Source organism: Lytechinus pictus, chromosome 1, assembly GCF_037042905.1.
Source record: "Lytechinus pictus isolate F3 Inbred chromosome 1, Lp3.0, whole genome shotgun sequence".
Classification (NCBI taxonomy): Eukaryota; Metazoa; Echinodermata; class Echinoidea; order Temnopleuroida; family Toxopneustidae; genus Lytechinus; species Lytechinus pictus.
In genome coordinates, this window is record NC_087245.1 from 37480866 (window position 1) to 37499976 (window position 19111).

A 19111-nucleotide genomic window follows, 5' to 3' on the forward strand; every position below is an offset into this window, starting at 1 on the left:
TGTTTGTAAAGTTACACAAGACTTTACGAGCAGCTGGAACTTGTTTGGGGGCGCTACATCAGGGACTCACAAGATGATCTCAGACAGACTCAGAGTTCTAGAATACCACATATTCGCAAGTATTCTCGGGAATGATCAGTATTTCATCAAAAATTTTGAGATTTCTGATAATATATTATTGGGCTTTATCATTATTTTCAGTTAAAAACTGACTAGGTTTTCCCTCCATGGACAGAGCCCAGGTTTGAAAAAAAAGTGTGAACATATCCTCTGCTACTATTGCCATGTGAACAGTGACTAAACAAACTCTCTTGGGTTTATTTTTCTGCAGGACGATATTTGTCTAGACTGTTATCAGTAAACAAAATCTGTGAATTTCAGCCCAATCATAACTTTGTGACCGGACCGTCAAGGAAGGATACTATAGAATATTAACTGACCAAACGAATTAAACGGTGCATTGTATGAACATATCCTTTTGACCATAAAGGAAGGAGACTATGTGGTCACTAATTGACCACCCCAATTGACCACACCAATCATTCAAGACTATGAACACAACTCAGGACCATCCAAGGATACCTCCTCAATTCTTTTAGTGTAATGTCCAGTTGTTTATCAAAACAATGTTCTAAGCACTTTACAGTCATTGGAATATATATTTATTTTGATTTAAATACTTTAACGATAGATTAAATATTCAAATTAAAAGCCTTTTTTCAGTAGATGTCCACAATCTTTATCGTATGAGATCTGTAATGAGACTGAACGCATTTTCACCACCCACCATCTTTGAAATAAGGGTACAATAAAATCAAATGTGAAAATATAGATATTGCGACTTAAATTATATCAAAGGTCGTATCCCGTCAGATGAGTGCATTGGTACATAACCATTGCAATGTGTATAAATACGGGCAAGGACCAACAAAAGTATTCTGAAATACAAGAAGAAAACAGTCAATTATCTGAAATGGAATAACTTTTCTTACCAAATTTAATTAGTATTTTTGGTCATGAGAGGAAAGCTCTCAACTCAGTTATTTTCGGTCCTATTTGTAAAATTCTACTACACAAAAGAATTTTTGTGTAGCAGTCCTATTAAAATGTGGAGCAAATTGCGATGCAATAGAAGGAAAATAACTTCATAAAAATGAATGTTGGATCATCGTATGAGCTGGCCGGTAAGGACTTTCACTGAATATAGCAAATTGACCATACATGTACAAACAAAGCAAGTGATGCATAAACTAGAATGTGAACATGGCCAGGTGACCATATAGGAAGGAGACTGCCATAAAGCAGTGACCAACCACAGCCATAGGCAAGCGTTCACATGTGGGTCATATTAATTCCGACACTGCCCAAAGGAAGTCAAGGTGCTAAGTGTAGACTCGTGTCATCTTTGCCTTAATCCTTTCTCGCTCACCTTTCTTCCTCCCTTCTCTCACTCCCTCTCTCCCCCTCTCTCCCCTCAGTCTCTCTCTCTTTCGTTATCTTTCTCTTTCTTTCACATCTCTTTGTGACTCTCCCTCTCTTTCTTTAACTTCCTTTCTCTTTCCATCTCTCTCTCTGTTTCTGCCCCCCGCCTCTCTGATCATTCCTCCGCAATTTCAACATTAATCTTCCAATGACCCCAGAAAAAAAAATCCTCTAATTCTATGAGCAGCATCCCAGGACGCTTTATTTACGGAAACTTTTATTGATTTCATTGTCTGTTTCTCGATCCTGATGAATTTCTAGAGGATACCATAGCGCATGACCCGAGCCGAGTGGTTTACCTGGTGATAGTCATATTATAATTTGTATTGTCTGTCGTTACAGCCCACTGGGGAGTAGCAGGTATGACCAGGTAGATAAGCCTAGTCCTAGATATACTTGCCTTACAATGACCTTTCCATATTAAAAGAAAAAAGCTTAGAATCATCAAATTATATTATTTTGTATTGAAAGCGAGTGCATGTGGGAGGGTGTGTACATGTATGTTTGTGTGTGCTGGCAGGAGAACAGTTGTAATGATTTTTGGGGTACTGCATTTTGCAGTATTCTTGAAATATACACCCTTCCCGTGTGTGAAACTGGAAAAGCTTCTTTTTTTCTTTTTATGCGTTATACCAGGTACCCCACAAACTGTACCAGGTAATAATGATAATAATAGGCATTTGAATAGCGCCATCTATCTAGAAACAATCTATTCCGAGGCGCATTGTTATTATAACCCCGGCTTTAGCTCGAGCTGCCTTAAAGCACTCGTGCATTCAAGGAATTAATCCTGCAGGGTACCCATTTACCTCACCTGGGTCGAGTGCAGCACAGTGTGGATAAATTTCTTGCTGAAAGCAAACACGCCATTGCTAGGATTCGAACCTACGACCCTCTGTACGAAAGGCGAGAGTCCGAACCACTAGACTACGACGCGCCCACAATTCGTAGTCATACATAAGGGAGTTTTTCACAACTCTACACAGATGCTTTCTGGAACATAGAGAATCTATTGTCAAAAGCCCTCATGACAAAGCAGTCTTTGTCGAAAATCGGTGTATCAAATCAGCAGTGGCGTCCGTGACTCTGGACAAACGACATATACATGTATGCAATTTTTGGTCAGCTCAAAACTTAACAACGATCAGCTCTCCCGGTTCACCAATTTTCGACAAAGGCCTCCTACATGTAGTAGTTCATTGTGAATTCACAGGCATTTTCAATAGATTTATTATGTCGTAGAATCTGTACATGTTGCAATTGCAAAAACTCTCTAATATTCTTTTTGAAACACCCCCAGGTATTATTTTGCAAGATTTGTTTAAACTGTTAATATGGTTTCAGACTTATGTTTCTGTTGAAGTAACCGTCCTGTAGGAACTCGGTAGTGCAATGTCTTATTAACTCCATACTGATTTAAGTAATTACATAGAAAACCTTTTATGTCTAAATTAATCAGCCACAGTGGCTAATAATAATAGTATTAGTAATAATAAAAATAATGATGATGATGATATTTAATTACTGAGGAAACATTTTATGTCTGAATTAATCAGTCATAGTTGCTAATAATAATAGTAAAATGATAACAATGATGATGATGATGATGATGATGATGATAAACCATAAAAATAATTATATCATTATATTTTACCTGGGCTGACCCTTTAGGCAACAGAAATTTCTAAAGTAAAGTGGAGGTAATGGCTGAGCGGGGATTCAAACCCACAAGCTCACGGTCATGAGTCCAATGCTCTAACCACTAGACCCCCGTAGTCAACAGGTTCAGAAGTTTAGTAATGTGATCCCAGCTGGGATAGCCAACGACTGATTGATTTCTGAACGGATGATCATTGATGTTTGCTGAATCACATCTCGATGGGGTAGCTGTCATAGCATGATCCGTAAGAACGCCACATCCTTTTGTTTATGTTTATTGCAAACAGAGTGAGAAGTACTCCGATCAACACGCTTCCTTCAACCTCTCTTGGGAGCTTATCACTCATTAGACAGCAGAGCATTTGTCAGTTATTTTTGCAGTGAGAACTGTTATAAGCCACTGACATACTGAATTGTGATTGGCCGATTGTGCATTTGTCATTGAAAAATGCTTCATGCAATGCCCCCCTTGATCACTCATTAGTCAGGAGAGCGTTTTCATGAATCTGTTTTGTCAGTGATGTTTTCACTGGAAACTGTTACAAGCCACTGAAATCCTTGTATCTGATTGGCTGATGATGAAAATCAGTGAAAATTGCTAGCAAGAAGTTTCATGAATGCCCCCTTGAACACTTATTAGCCAGAGGAGCCTTTTGATGAAACCATTTTTTGGTGATGTTTTCACTGGAAACTGTTATAAGCTACTCAATACTCAAATCCTTGTATCTGATTGGCTGCAAGTGCATTTATCAATGAAAATTTTGGCAAGAAGCCTCATGAAATGCCCCCCCCCCCCCTTGATCATTCATTACCCAGCGATGCATTTTCATGAATCTGGCAACTTAAAGTGAATAATATGTCACATATTGAGGAGCCGGCACCTCTGAATGTTTTTTTTTTTAATAGATAAATAGCGCTACACAAGTGCTGTTCATCATCATCTTCTTCGTCATCATTTGTCATTAGTTTTTTTCACTGGTGCAAGATCAGGCATGCACATCAAAAAGATTGGAGTTACAAGTCCAGAGGGTTTGCAAAAAAATAGGACCACATAATTAGAAGTATGCGTATATGCACAAGCCTAAATGAAAAATATAATTATATATATACTTCAGCAGGGTAGAAAACAATTTTATTTTGAGGGGCTAGTTTACTTTTCCACATTGGGGCGATTGCAGAATTTGGGGGGCTACATGTATTTCTTTCATTTGAAGGGATACCTTTTTAGGGGTAAATAGTAATTGTGCAGTTAAAGCAAATATTATTTTTCTGCTACAGTTAGAATCATGATTTTCTATTAAAGTAATCTTGTATTTTGTTTGGAACAGATCTTGGGGGCGACTCAAGAAAGAATGGTCGCCCCAAAGCATGCATTTTGGGGAAATTTAAGGGCTATTTGGGCTGTCATGAGGGCAAAATCACCTGTGGCCCTCATGTTTTTCCTACGCTGTAATTCAAAGAATGTGATAGGGAATAATAAATGGAAATCTAGGGCTCAACTTGAAATTCCACCATCAGTTTCCCCGACACCTTCGATCCACGAGAGACAATTCTTCCAGGTCCACGCTGGAACGAATCTCGTGAATTTGTGTCATCCGCACAGTATGTACATGAAGGCTGATTGATTTGTAATCCAATGATGAACATAGCATGTTTGCTGCATCACATAGAGGAGGAAGTCTCGGCGAGGAACATTCATCGTCGACCATGCACGAAGGATCACAGTTCAACCCTGTTCCTTTGAACACTCCTGGGATGCCCAGTCATTGTTTGTCTTGATTAAAGAACAATGCTACGGGAACTCGATGTGGGCTTGGGAAAGAGGGGTGAGGGGTTGGTTTTTCCTGTATTTGATTTCAGATATTTCTATTCTATTTCATGTTGATCCCATGATTAGCTCCATGTTCTGCATATGTTTTAGGAGGTGTGAGGTTTCAAAACAAGTTCTGAGAAACAGATGGCGCCATAATGTCTGCCCAGGAATGCTTGACGTAATACAGTAGAAAATATAAAATTTGGTCATGACCTTTCCAGCACCATAAATAACATAGTAACTCCTTGTATTGTTCCTTCGATTCATTTATTTATTTAATCAAAATCAAGAGTTGCTTCCCGTGAAGCAGTATTAAAGCCATTGCAGTATGCCTAGCTATTGAATTTGGAAAGTCTAGCTAGAATGCTCATGAGGGAGTGGGAGAGTACAGGCAAGCCAGTAACTGATGATCAGGGTACTTATCTGTAAAGCCCTTGTTTGTTCGGGGTTTTTTCATGCATTAAGTTCTATATCAAAATTGAATTTCATCATTATTTTGCTGATCATTATTTCATATATATTTTTAACCACATTTTCTATGATTTATTTTCCAAGATGCAGTGGTAAATGAGATAAATGGTAAATTATGAAATATTACAATTCATCATTTTAATCATATAATTGATTCCGAAAGACCACCAGAGTTAGCTATAAAAAACTTGATGTTAACGACGCACCCTCCAGTTTAATCTTTATAGTTATAGTTATTAAAATGCTGTTATCTCATATCACTCACATGGCACTGTTCTACAACATGTATGTTGATAATGTGGAACTATATTTGACACTGCAAATCTCTTTGTCTCATGGATGCAATCCCACCAAGAAAGTTGTAAGAACTTGAAGAAGGTACATTATTACTCATTGCTCCAAGAAAAGTTAGTGTTAAAACTTCAACTCTTTGCGATATGATGTCAATTTTGACTGTCTGTGTTTTATCATTAATGTACATGTAATTCCACCGTGAAAGTTCAAAAACTGAAGAGTATTAAAAACTTAAAGAAGAGGTTACTCATGGCTTCAAGGAAAATACCAAAGCACGAGATGACTGTGCAGTCTCTGAAATAACTTTGAGGGCTTAGTCCGAGACTCCACCCAACTTGAGAGATACCGTGACACGTCATCTTCACGGTGGTCCCTAATAAGACGTAGATCACTCCCATCATGCATTATTCACGCGGGAGGGGTTTCTTAATTGTCATTTGTGCTTGAGTGACAAAATGTTTAATCGTTGTTTAATCAGAGAATCATAAGCAGTCCGCCTTCTTGGGCGAGCAAGGGATACAAGTTTCCGTGATTGATCTGAAGAGCTGTATGGCCCTTTGTAGGTCAACCAGACTATCATCAATGGGGTTGAATTCACAGAGACTAACTAAGTCAATCCATGGTTTAAACTTTATGGCCCGTATTCTGAAGTCAGGTTTAACTAAGACCATGGTCTAACTATGTGCTAAAATTATGGAAAGCCAAACTTGTCAAAATTTTCCTTACATTGCATGTTTCTTATGCTTGCTATGCTCTTTCCTAACTCTTGAATGGTGAAAAAAGTTTTATTTATCTTTCCGAAACAGTTAAGAGTGATTTGAGCGAAAAATAAGCTGATACATTGAAATTCTACTTTTAGAGATTTATGCTACTATTGGCTATCCATAGTTAAACCACAACTTTAAACCAGAGTTTGAATTAAACCCGACTTCAGAATATGGACCTATGTTGCTAAATAACTAGCATGTTGCGTCATTGGCTCACAGCCACTCACTTCAAGAAGATCCATATATTCTGACGGTGCTATAGATTTATGTTCCGTGACATTTTTCTCTGGAGACAATTGCTCTGCTCTGAATTCCGCATGCTGATAGAATGACCAACTTCAACCCTGGGTTTAACACTATATACCCTACCCTAAATCTAATATAAAACCCTATTGCAACCCTAACCCTATCCATATATCTTAGATGAAATTAAGACCGGAGCAAATGTCGTGTCGCCGTAGATTGGGACATAGTAATGTACCCTCGCTCAATTCCCTGGGGTAAGAAAAGGATAGTCGATTATCATATCATTATGCATTGAGATATTGAGGATGACACAAACTTCAAATACTTATACTCTTAAAGGATCCAGGCCCTGTTTCATTAACAAATGCATAATTTCTATCACAAGTTTACTATCAGCCAATCAAATTGAATTATTTCAGTAGCTTTTGACTGTTAATGCAAAGTTTATACTACAACAAGTTTTGTGAAACACCACCCACCCAGGTAACAAGGTGAAGATGTGAAGAGGGCAGGGAGAGATTTCTCAAACAGCTGAGGAGATGAGAGATTGCCACTGGGCCAAGATGATAAGATGCCATGTGGTGTTCATACGGAGAAAGAATACCTTGATCAGTCATTCATTGCTCATTGGTGTCATGTTCACACAAAGTGCTTTCAAGTATACTGATTATTATTTTACATTATTATAGAATTATCTAATACTCACTTCATTATCGGTCTATCTAGAATATGTAGCCTGGATGTGAAATGAGTCTTGCATTCCAATAATAAATGATGACGTAGTTCTTGTGTAGCACATATGTCACATTATGACATATCATCCCTATGCGCTTCCAAAGGACTTGGACATTATTGCCCTGGCTTTAGCTCCACAGCCTTTTTTACAGCACGGGTGCATGTCATGGAATGAATTTCTGCCAGGTACCCATTCACCTCACCTGGGTTGAGTGCAGTACAATGTGGATGAACTTCTAGCTGAGGGATGTCAAGCCATGGCTGGGATTCGAACCCACGACCTTCTGTTTCAAAGTCAAAATACTAATTTACTGAGCCACAACGCTCCACAACAGGGATCGCGGAACGGTTTTCAAAGTGAGGGGGGGCTGACCATGCAAAAAATCACAAACATGGTCATTTTTACGTTTTTGTACACGGTTTTGGAAAAAAGTGGGGGGGGGGCCTGCACAATAAAAAAGAAAAACTCACCTCCACCAACATCCTTAACAGGATTTTGTCAGTATATCGGGAGAGGTGTAGGAACTATGATATTCAGTATTGCATTCATCTAAGACAATGTAAAATCCATTAAACAATTTCTTGGGCTACCTTTTGAGCTCAGCTTGAATTTGCCACATTTTGTCAAGAGTTTAGATTAAATCCTGAAATTCCTTTTTAGTTTTCCAGAGCTTTTGGAGGCATTATGGTGCCCCCATGTATTCCCCCCCCCCCCTGATCTAAGGCCATAGTCATCTCCAACTCATTTATGAGAGGAAAGAGTGCATAGGGGTTCCCCTTGACCGCCTATTATGTTATACTTCTTCCAGAGGTTACTGATCCACCTGTTATAAATACATTATATCTAATGATACCATACATGTAGCATCACTCATAATACATCAATGAAAGCAATATGGCTTTAAAATGAAACCCATTTTTATAAATCCCAATGCTACTTGCTAGTTGTATTTTATTAATTTTGCACACACACACACATATATGCTTGATAAGAATGCCTTAGAGATCCATCTTCGCATTGATATACATACATTATACCCGGGGGAAGGGGGGGCAGTCAAATATATTGCTGTACACACGCGTGACAAAAAAAACACGTTTAAAGGGGTGTTTTTTCAGTTTTGAACGCGGGTTGCGCGTGCACTTGTTAAGGGTATCAAAAACACTGATTGTCAAAAAGGGGTAGTTTTGAAAGACTGGTCAATGTTTAGGGTATGTTTTTTTCCCTAAGTTTTTTCCCGGGGTCATATTCTGGCAACAACTTGTTTAGGTGCCAAAATGTGTAAATAAAGCCTGCGAAAAACTTGTTTAGGGCTTATTTTACACACAGAGAAAAACTCGTTTAGGGGGTGTTTGGAAATAATTTGGCCACGCGCGTGTACAGCAATACATTTGACTGGCCCCTCCGGGACATTGTATGTGCATTTAAGCATCTGAATGATAAAATGCAATTCACCAATACATTTTTGATTGGTTGCAAATGAAGTTATGATTGATTATTAGATGTTGACGTTGCTGGCCGTCCATAGTTGTGATTGATCGGATCAATTGCTACTCTTTGTAAGACGGGCCCCAGATCTGAAGGATTTCAATTGTGGTTGAATTACCCGGGTTGCCCGCAGGAGCGTGAGCAAGTCTGATTTGCCCTCAGAAATGTTTTGAACATGATCGTAACTCGTTGCGGGTGAGTTGCGAGTGATTGCCCACAAATCATCCTACAAGGTTTTCACGGAACGATATGACATGGCCTTCACTTTCAAAGTTCCACCAGAGGGCTTCATCCTCAAGTTTCTTGACCCTCATCCAAACCATCTTTTCCTATGAGCAGCGTACAGGAAAGAGGGAGCTGCTTTACATCTACAAATAGAGCATCATATGTATACTATGATGGAAATAAAAACTATTCTTAATACCAGATAATCGTTTTGTATCGTATTGTCTCGATTTAGACAAGGAAATCACAGAACGAGGTGCCTGTCATTGCCTTACACACCCCCAAATTCAACCACAAAACAATTCTCACGTGTATTATTTATCTGTGACTAGGGAAAGATAGCATTGAGAGCTTGAGAGTTGCTAATTTGATTGATTTTACGGTATCCTCTATTGATCCCATTACCATGTCGATTTCCAGTTTCGCTTCTAATATATGATGGGATACTTAAGAGTAAGTCCACCCCAACCAAATTTTGAATAATAAAAGATAAAAATCAAACATATGAGAAAAATTATATCTCTTCCTGATTTGGATATTGTATGAACAAGAATTAAATGTCTATTTAATCACTGGTTCTTATAACTGGTGGACCCAGTTTCATTTGAATCTTTTCCTCAATGGCATAAAATGTAATACTGTGTTTTCATTGGCCAATACAAAATTAATATACATTTGAAGTCATAATAATTTTTTTCATCATTTTATGTTACTTTCATTTCTATTCACACCCTTTTCCTGGATGAAAATTGTCAAAAATCAGATTAAACATATTACTGAAAATATCCTCAGCCTCAAGCCTACAATCATATATGCACATAAATATTGATTTTATATTAACATTATGGTCTTGATATATATGGCTCATGATATAATGTATCACTATTGGTCATGGAATATGAAACTGCACACTTATTAAATTAGTTTCTTATCAGGCAGTGAGAAATAGAGAGACGGGCAAGCTTTTTCCTGTTTAAGTTAATCCAAATTTATTATTCTTTAAACCTCTTTTCCTTCTTTAGCTGCATGGATAGAGGATATAATAACCATCTTTCCGTTCCCATAATTGAAACAATCTGTAGGTATATCAGAGTCTTATATATATATATACATGTATATATGTAGGAACATGCAACCGAACGATGTTCTAATAGAAAGAATTAAAAATGGTCTGCTAGGTTCAGCCATGAGTGGTTGAACTCTGGCTAGTTTCACAAAGGAACTTATCATGGGTTTGTAGTAATGAGTGGAAATAGAACAAATTAGCGCATCCCCCGTAGCTACAGATCTAACCAATGCAGATTTGTTCAGAGAATTCACGCCATTTAACTTGTCAAAATGTGGTCAATTATTGGTTGTTTAACAGGTCATGAAGCTACTCCAAGGGCAGTCGTTATCGCCTCGTTTCTTGACTTTTGTATTTCCTCAGTCACCTTCTAGGTGATAGTGTTCTTTGAATATGTAATACTTAATGATAATAATAATACTTATATAGGTATATTTACCCAGGGAAGCCACTACAGTTCTGAAAATTGTTCTCCCAGCGGGCCCTGCTATTATTATTACCCCGGCTTTAGCTGGGCTGCCTAGGTGCTCAAGCATTCAAGGAATTTCTTCCTACCGGGTACCCATTCACCTCACCCGGGTTGAGTGCAGCACAACGTGCATAAATTTCTTGCTGAAAGGAATTACGCCATGGCTGGGATTCGACCCCACGACCCTCTGTTTTGAAGTCAGAAGACTAATCCACTGGGCCATAATGCTCCACTTAAGAAAAATACCTAAGAATAAGATGATAGGAGTGATAATTCCTTTCGTGTGCAAAACGATATATCGCTTAATAGCTTACATTATACCTAAGAACCTGATCCAGTTGTGCATAAAATTGTTTGTAATTTTAAAATGAAACACTATTCTGGATTGAGAGTGGCAAAGATTGCCCAACAATTGAAATAAAAATGATGTTTATCTGGAAATGAGACTTGGTCCCTATATACTCAGCACGGTACTATACGTGCCACTTCTACAATGGTCAAGTCAAAAGGTCATTTAGGGTCAAGGAACTGATAGTAGTATTTTATTATCACATGAATGGTGTTTTGTGAATAATTGTTCATCTTTTCAAAGTCAGCCCTGCTGCTATATTGAATTGCATAATGCACATTCCATGTGTTTTTTTCAATGTCTAGAAATGGGAAAGTAAAGTATTTGTATTCTTGACTCCAATATGCATTAAAGGGTTTTAATGAAACAAAATGTCTATAATGAATGGTCTACATATACTGTAATGAAATATATAATATTCATCTTGTTTGACATCGACTGTACCTACAGAGATTACTGGGAAACTTTCAAGGGATTTGATCAAACATATCTCTATTTGTGTAAACATTTCTTCTTTTTGTTTTGGTACAGGGTAAGAGTGACCATTGGAGCACAAGAAGAATCAGAAACTCTCGCCAATGTAATATCAAATTCTGTCGGTCCCTGCCAGCAAGATACCACGTACACCCCTCCAGAGGTTGATGGTTTCTTCCAGCCTGCATTCATCATTGACTGGTGCAGTGTTTCCATGGTAATGTGAATTGCCTTTTTATTCTTTTCGTCCTTCTTTGATAGATATTATTCGTGGGATTAGTAAGTTCATAATAATAAACTTAAATAATTTTTTTCTGGATGCATTACTGTTATATGTATTTTGGACATTAGTGAGAAAATATAAAACAATATAAACATTTTCCATATTGATAAATACATTTATTTCATTTGACCAAACAATGCAATGTAGATTTCAATGAACAATTTTGACACCCGTATTCTTATCATTTAGATTTAATTTTAGTTCAGATTTTTTAAAAGATGTTTAATTTTTAATCTACAATTAAAATTGAGATCAGGGAAATTTATGTAGAAATTTGAAGTAAAATTTCTTATAATTCCAGTCCACATCTGAAGATCATTTGATTGAACAAATATTTGAAATATTTTGCTGATTATTTTTGGTTTATCTTTAGATGTAAAGATGAATCTGCATTACAGTTAAATTTCTATCGGACCAAAGAAATCTCTCTAATTCATGCAAAATTTGACTCCGCAATTGTAAATGATATGTCCTTTGCATGGATTTATAAAAGGTCATCTTATACTTCATGTAAATGTTTTTTTCAGGTAACCCCTATATTATTTTTACCTTTCTCATAAACACATTTTTGCATTCATATGTTTTTTTTCTTTTCACTTCAAGACCGCAGTACCTCCATCACAACCCCAGAATGAATCGACTCCCGTTTTCTTGGGAGGGATGTACGATCCCCCTGCCATGCAAACTGAAGATACCGATCGTTTTCTCGAGTTCCTACTACTGGTGGTTGTCCCGTGCGCCATCATGTTCTGTTCTATGCTTGTCTTGGGCTACCTCATGTGCTGCGGGCGGAGCAGACGGTAAGGAATTGCATCCATTAGCCTGTAATATTGGCCCATTTCATTTTAAAAAAAGGTTGCTATGATAGCTAACCTTGCTGGAATGTCTACCATGGCAACAGTGGAAATTCTGCTTCCTGATTGGCTCTTTCAATGAAAGTGGACATTCCAGAAATATTTGCTATCTCAGCAACTCTTTATGATATGGGACCCTTCGACCATGGTCTAACTCTGTGCTATAATTATGGGAAGCCAAAACATAAAAGATTATCATGCATGTAATTCTTATGTTTACTAATCTGTTTTCTCTTGCTTTCACGATGAAAAAAAATAGTTCAACTACATGTATCATTCCCAGAGAGTTATTAATGATTCAAGTGTCAAATGAGTTGATCATGTGCTAACAGAGATTTTCGCCACACTTGGCTATCCATACTTAAACCACAACTTTAGACCAGAGTTTAATTGAAACCGAGTTCAGAATACGGGCCATTGTGTTTTCTATTTTTCATGGGGTTATTGGGTTTTTTTTACAATTAAAAATAGCATCCTCTATGCTACGTTACATAAATTAAACCACTTAACAACTTTACCATCACTAATAACTACCACAGCATAGTTATCGCATCAGCCCATCAAAATTATGATTTCCAAAATGAAAATTAATGGTGGAGCTGCATTACATGTACTATTAATGGGTAATATTACACAGGGGACCTTCAGGCTTGTTCATGGATATAACCTTGGGTGATAATTCATTTTATTGCAGTATATTATTTAGTAAATAGCATCGATGCGTGTCAGAGTTTATCTTTATTTGTGATTTTAGACTGATACCCAAAGCACTGCTGCCTGATTGAAATAGATTAAAATCATGATTGAAATCGGAGAAACAAATAGAAAAGTTAATTAGACCGTATCAAATAAACATAAAATAAATGGCATTCAACAGTCCAGACCTATATTTAATATATACCTGCCAGATCAAGCTCTCTTTCTCTGCATGCCCCATTTCTTCCTATCTTAAGATCAATATGATCAAGATTTCTTACAGACGATGCAGAGTCCATTGGGGTTTACAGAGCCAATTTTCACAGTTCTTGTTATCAGTGACAAGATTCAAGTCCCTGATATAAGCTACTGAAATCCTGGAAATTCTATTGGCCATCAGCAATATTGTAATGGGTTTCTAGCATTTGTCACTGGAATGCGGGATAAGACCAAATTAAACAAACGATTTTGAAACAGTGCCATGTTAATGAATGGGCTTCGGCCTACTAGCAAATCTCTTTTCAATTCCTTTCTATTTCCACCTTCGCCCGAGGGACCTGTTTATCGGAGAGTGATCCAAATTTATTTTGATGTTTTTATCAAGACTGCCCTCAATCAGTGTCCACCTCCAGCCGACCAGTTCTTAATAAATTTATCGTGAGATTAGCGTTACCATGGCAACTGCACCATAATCAACCCTGATGACCTGCCCAATAGCCCACCTCTTTTCCCTCCATTCCTGATTCGAAGGTTTGATTACGTCCGTCTTTAATCCTCAAGATTAGCAAACACTTAATGTGGTTTTAGGAATTATTGAACTGAGACTTGACCTTATCTGAATGCTTCTCTTAAAACCATCCATCTAAGAAACATCTAGGTAGTTGTTAGATTTGTATAAATCAAGACATCAATCTCTCACTTTTGGTTAGAGGTGTTTCATGTGACTCTTAGAGTAAGGGTGGTCCGTGAAATATGATAATCCCACTTTCCTGAACTTACATCCTGTGGTAGTATGATCTGCTCTTGATAGCCTCCCAGAAATAATTGAGGATTTAACTTGAAATGAGGCAAATCTCCAACCACTATCCGCCAGAAAAAAATACGCCTTTGGTGTTCTGGTGCAGTCTTTCACACCGATTTGGTTCGGGGAACTCACCAGTTTTCTTCTTGTTATAGTCAGGCGCTAACATTTCCTCATCAAAACTTGAACTTTTATCAGTCCTCTTTTATTATTTTATGAACAGCATTAGAGTGCATACCTTTCACTTTCGGTCCCGGCACACAATCAAGCAGAATCTGCTAGATTTGATGATCCGATTTTGCCCTATTGGATAGTCATTTCGTGCATTATTGATAGCGAAATTAAATAAGGTTGTAGATGGTTTGGATGTAGGTGTTTTCTGTAATATGCCTTTGGTGTTCTGGTGCAATCTTTCACACCGATTTGGTTCGGGGAACTCACCAGTTTTATTCTTGTTAGTCAGGCGCTAAACATTTCCTCATCAAAACGTGAACTTTTATCAGTCCTCTTTTATTTTTTAATGAACAGCATTTAGAGTGCATACCTTTCACTTTCGGTCCCGGCACACAATCAAGCAGAATCTGTTAGATTTGATGATCCGATTTTGCCCTATTGGATAGTCATTTGGTGCATTATTGATAGCGAAATTAAACAAGTTTGTAGATGGTTTGGATGTAGGTGTTTTCTGTAACTACATGCTTTTCCAAACAAAAGGCTGCAATCAGTCAGACATCAGGGCCCCATCTTACAAAAAGTTACGATTGATCCGATCAACCGCAACTATGGAAAGCCAGCAAAGTCAACATATACAATGCATGTTTGCTCAAAAAAATTTCTAGATGCAAATGTTTATCCATAAATTCATTGATTTCTTGACAGTTCTGTGTGTTCTCCTTTGTTTACAAAGGTCATTTTGCACATTTCCTGTAGAAAAAAAATTATGACACTGATGGATTTCCATAGAGTTACGATTGATTGGATCAATTGTAACTCTTTGTAAGACGGGGCCCTGTAGTTGATTGCAGTCACGTTAATGAGAGGCACCTGATGTTTTTAGTTGAAGTAAAAAAAAATCAGTGTACCTTAACAATGCCGACTGGAAATCGATCAGACTTTGACATCCGACATTTTCTTTGATTTTATCATGCAATAAATGAGACCATCTGAGATTCCTAGTTGCTATTTTTAATCCCCTTCTTCCGTTTCCATCCATACCATCGATGATAGGCGAATAAGAATCGATGATGAGATGAAAAGATTAGACATTCAAATCTAGACCTCTATCTTAAAAAGTAATATAGGATCTCACCTTTTTGGCATTCATCAACCACCCAAGGAGTTTAAATGAAATAAAACAGAATTTTATTGGAGAATAAGATTTTTTTCTGATATAAAGTCATTGTTTGATCAGGAACAAGCAATTCTGCAATTTAGCTCTAATAAGGTATCTGAAACTTACATCATTAAAGAATTTTCCTCTTAATTTGTATTTTTTTGTGAAGGTGTTGCTTTGCCTGTATTTACTGTTAACTCATATTCTGATAGAAACGATCATCTCTTTAAATACATGAAAAGAAAGAATACTTGAATTATGCATTTGTGAAAAACAGTTATAAAGAGACAGAGAGTTCTTTCAGTTTGGTAAAAAAAATGCATGATTTTTATAAGATAAAGTGTATTAAAAATGCAGAAGATAAAGAAGAAATGAAAATTATTAATTAAACATAGATCAAATTTATGATTTACATGTATAAGAAGATATGCAGAAATAGACAGAGATAGATTGAAGAGATTTGGAAATGTATATGTATCTGAAAAGTTGTAATTTTAACATCTTTAACTTGTGTAAGAGAGTAGAAGGTATTTGGCAGAGGAAAACTGAAACAGTTATGGCATAATAAAAGTTATTATTTTATATTTAAATATGTAACAAGAGATAGAAAATTATAAAAGATTGTTTTCTTGAATCAGAGTAAATTTCAAAATAAAGAGCTTCTTTGAGATTCATATGACCCAACCGAGTCCTGTGGAAACTAGACTTGGAATTCATTAAGCATCAAGAACAAAATATGGATTTAATCAGAGACTGCAGATCAATTTCTAATTGCATTAATTACATCTAATTGTTTTAACCCTCTCGTTTAACACTTCTTATTAAAAGGTCCTTGAGAAATTGTTGATGATAATTATACAGATTTCCTTGATAATATCCCTTGTGCGATGGGTCTCAAGTTCGAGCTAATCTCTTGCTAGCATGCCTCCTGTCTACATTACATTTTCTATTTCCTTTATTTCCTCTCGAGCCATTTGTTCTGCCTTTCCCATGTTGATTTCTTCATTCGCATAAAAATATGTTTCTTTTTAGAAATGCGCACATGTTTTGTTGTCCATTTGCATGTCAATATTATTCCTTTAAAAATAATATGAAGATAATTATGATAATAATTAATATCCTCTTTCAGTTTCTTTCGTTCTCTTTTGTTATATGCCCATTCCTTCTCTCTTCCACCCTTCCCTCTCTTTCTCTCACTCTATATCTCTCTCTCTGTCTATCTATCTGTCTATCTATCTACCTTTCTCCTCGCCTCTGCCTATCATCATCTCTCTTACAAACGATAAAATACAATTGTATTCCTATTGCAATGCATTATTTGTCTCTCAATGTCGAAGAATCATCTTAATTTGTCACCATAATTTTTTTCCCCAAAGAATAGTTCAGATATAGGCCTATCTTTCTCAAGATTAATCCCTCAAGGGATATGAACTGTCCTCCATTATGGCAAAGGTCATTGACCCATAGGATATAATCCTAGCGATGTGGAAAGCAGAAATGTTTAGGTCTAGCGATTGTCCTCCATGCCATCTATCGCCAAGAGAGGGCTCTCACTGACCTTTCATGATAGAGACAGATTCCAAGATAGATTTTGGATTTTGAGGTGGAGATAGCGAGATAAAGCTCTCGCAGGATGTGTTGAAATGATCAGGGAATAAGGGATAGCATTAAGTGATAATAATAATGATAACATACTGATTTGTACAGCACAGAAACTATGTGCATATATTCTTCTGCACTGTAAGAGCCCCTGAAAAACAAAACATTTTTTTTAAGGGAAATTAATTGAAAATATAGGTTTTTAGTTTTGGCTTGAACGTTTCTACCGATGGAGAGAATCTAACCACATTGTGGCAAGCCATTCAATAATTTTGGGGCTGCGCAGGTGAATGCGCAATCTTCCAAAGTAATCTTTGCATTCCGAGTAGGGATGTGACGTAGCAAAATATAGTTAGAACTGCGCAGGTTGTGGGTGTGTCTATGAACTCTGCTTTTACATGTATAGTCAAACCTTTCTTAGTGGCCACCTGTCTAAAGTGAAACCTGTCTGTAGTGGCCGACAATTTGTGTCCAGTTTGAAAGAAACATGTTTTATAACCTGTCTAAAATGGCCAACTGTCTCCTGTTTCCCGAGGGTGGCATTTATATACAGGTTTGACTGTACACAGTAGAGAGAGAAGGGGTATTGTTGGAAATAAAAGAGAGAGAAAAAGTAAATGAAAATGATATAAGAGTGTAACTATGGCTTTGCTATAAATGGATGATAAAAGATCATTGATAAGAATGTAAAAATGAGATAGAGATAGCAAACAAAAAGAGGATAGAGAGATAGGGGTAAAAGTTTAGATTAGGAGAAATGGAAAAGATAAAATTGTGGAGCGTTGTGGCCCAGTGGATTAGTATTCTGACTTTGAAACAGAGGGTCGTGGGTTCGAATCCCAGCCATGGCGTAATTTCCTTCAGCAAGAAATTTATCCACATTGTGCTGCACTCAACCCAGGTGAGGTGAATGGGTACCCGGCAGGATTAATTCCTTGAATGCATGAGCGCTGAAAGGCAGCTCGAGCTAAAGCCGGGGTAATGATAATAATAACATCGCGCCTCAGAATAGAAAATTTCTAGATAGATGGCGCTATATAAATGCCTATCATTAGTATTAAAAGGGGGAGAGAGAGTGGGGAGGAGAGGTGAGAAAAATGCATTGATTCTGAAGATTCAATTTTGTTATACTTGGACGTCCATGGACAAAGTCAAATTTGATTCAATAAGGAATAGTGATGGAATAAAAAACCATTTAATGTGAATGATTAAATGTTGACACTTGTTCAACATACAATTGAATTTTCTTTGTTTTATTTTTTTATTCTTGCAGGAAGGAACTGGCCAGTTCATCTGAGTAAGTAGTCCACTCTCTACACACAAATTACATCTAAACGTTACACCAGATGAAAAAAAGAAAAAGAATATGAATATATACAACACCAGCCCTTATTTCCTGCGAATCCCCAAAGCAGGTTTCTTGGAAGGAAATCCCCTTGATTTCATTTCCAATATTCAGGTTAACGGGTACAGTTTGATTATTTCATTTCTCTCTCTTTGTAAAACCATCCTCCCCCCGTTGCAAGAAGTGGAAGGTGGCTGTGTAATTTGAATCGGTTGGGGGAAATTCGATTACAAGTTTGGGGAGATTTCTGCACCATCACCACGGAGCGTGTTTATTTTGGTTCCGTGATTGATGCGCTGGAAATTCAAAGCAGGGAAGTCTCTTCGATAGAGACCCGTGGTTCGCGTCTACACAGCTGTTTCCAGTATATTAAGTGTCCACTTTGCTGATTTGTACTGACCGGAAGATTGCATGTCAGTCGATCATGCTACTGGAAATAAA

At 37.1% G+C, this 19111-nt stretch overlaps 1 protein-coding gene across 1 annotated transcript in view; it reads left to right on the forward strand.

The window, feature by feature from the left end:
- The first annotated feature begins 1153 nt into the window (after window positions 1-1153).
- LOC129283321 (epsilon-sarcoglycan-like) overlaps window positions 1154-19111 on the forward strand; it is a 29915-nt gene continuing 11957 nt past the window's right edge. The window contains exons 1-5 of the mRNA XM_064104542.1: window positions 1154-1184; window positions 1825-1852; window positions 11597-11756; window positions 12426-12622; window positions 18599-18622. Of these exons, the coding sequence (XP_063960612.1) occupies window positions 1154-1184; window positions 1825-1852; window positions 11597-11756; window positions 12426-12622; window positions 18599-18622 (440 nt within the window). The remainder of the gene's footprint in view (window positions 1185-1824; window positions 1853-11596; window positions 11757-12425; window positions 12623-18598; window positions 18623-19111) is intronic.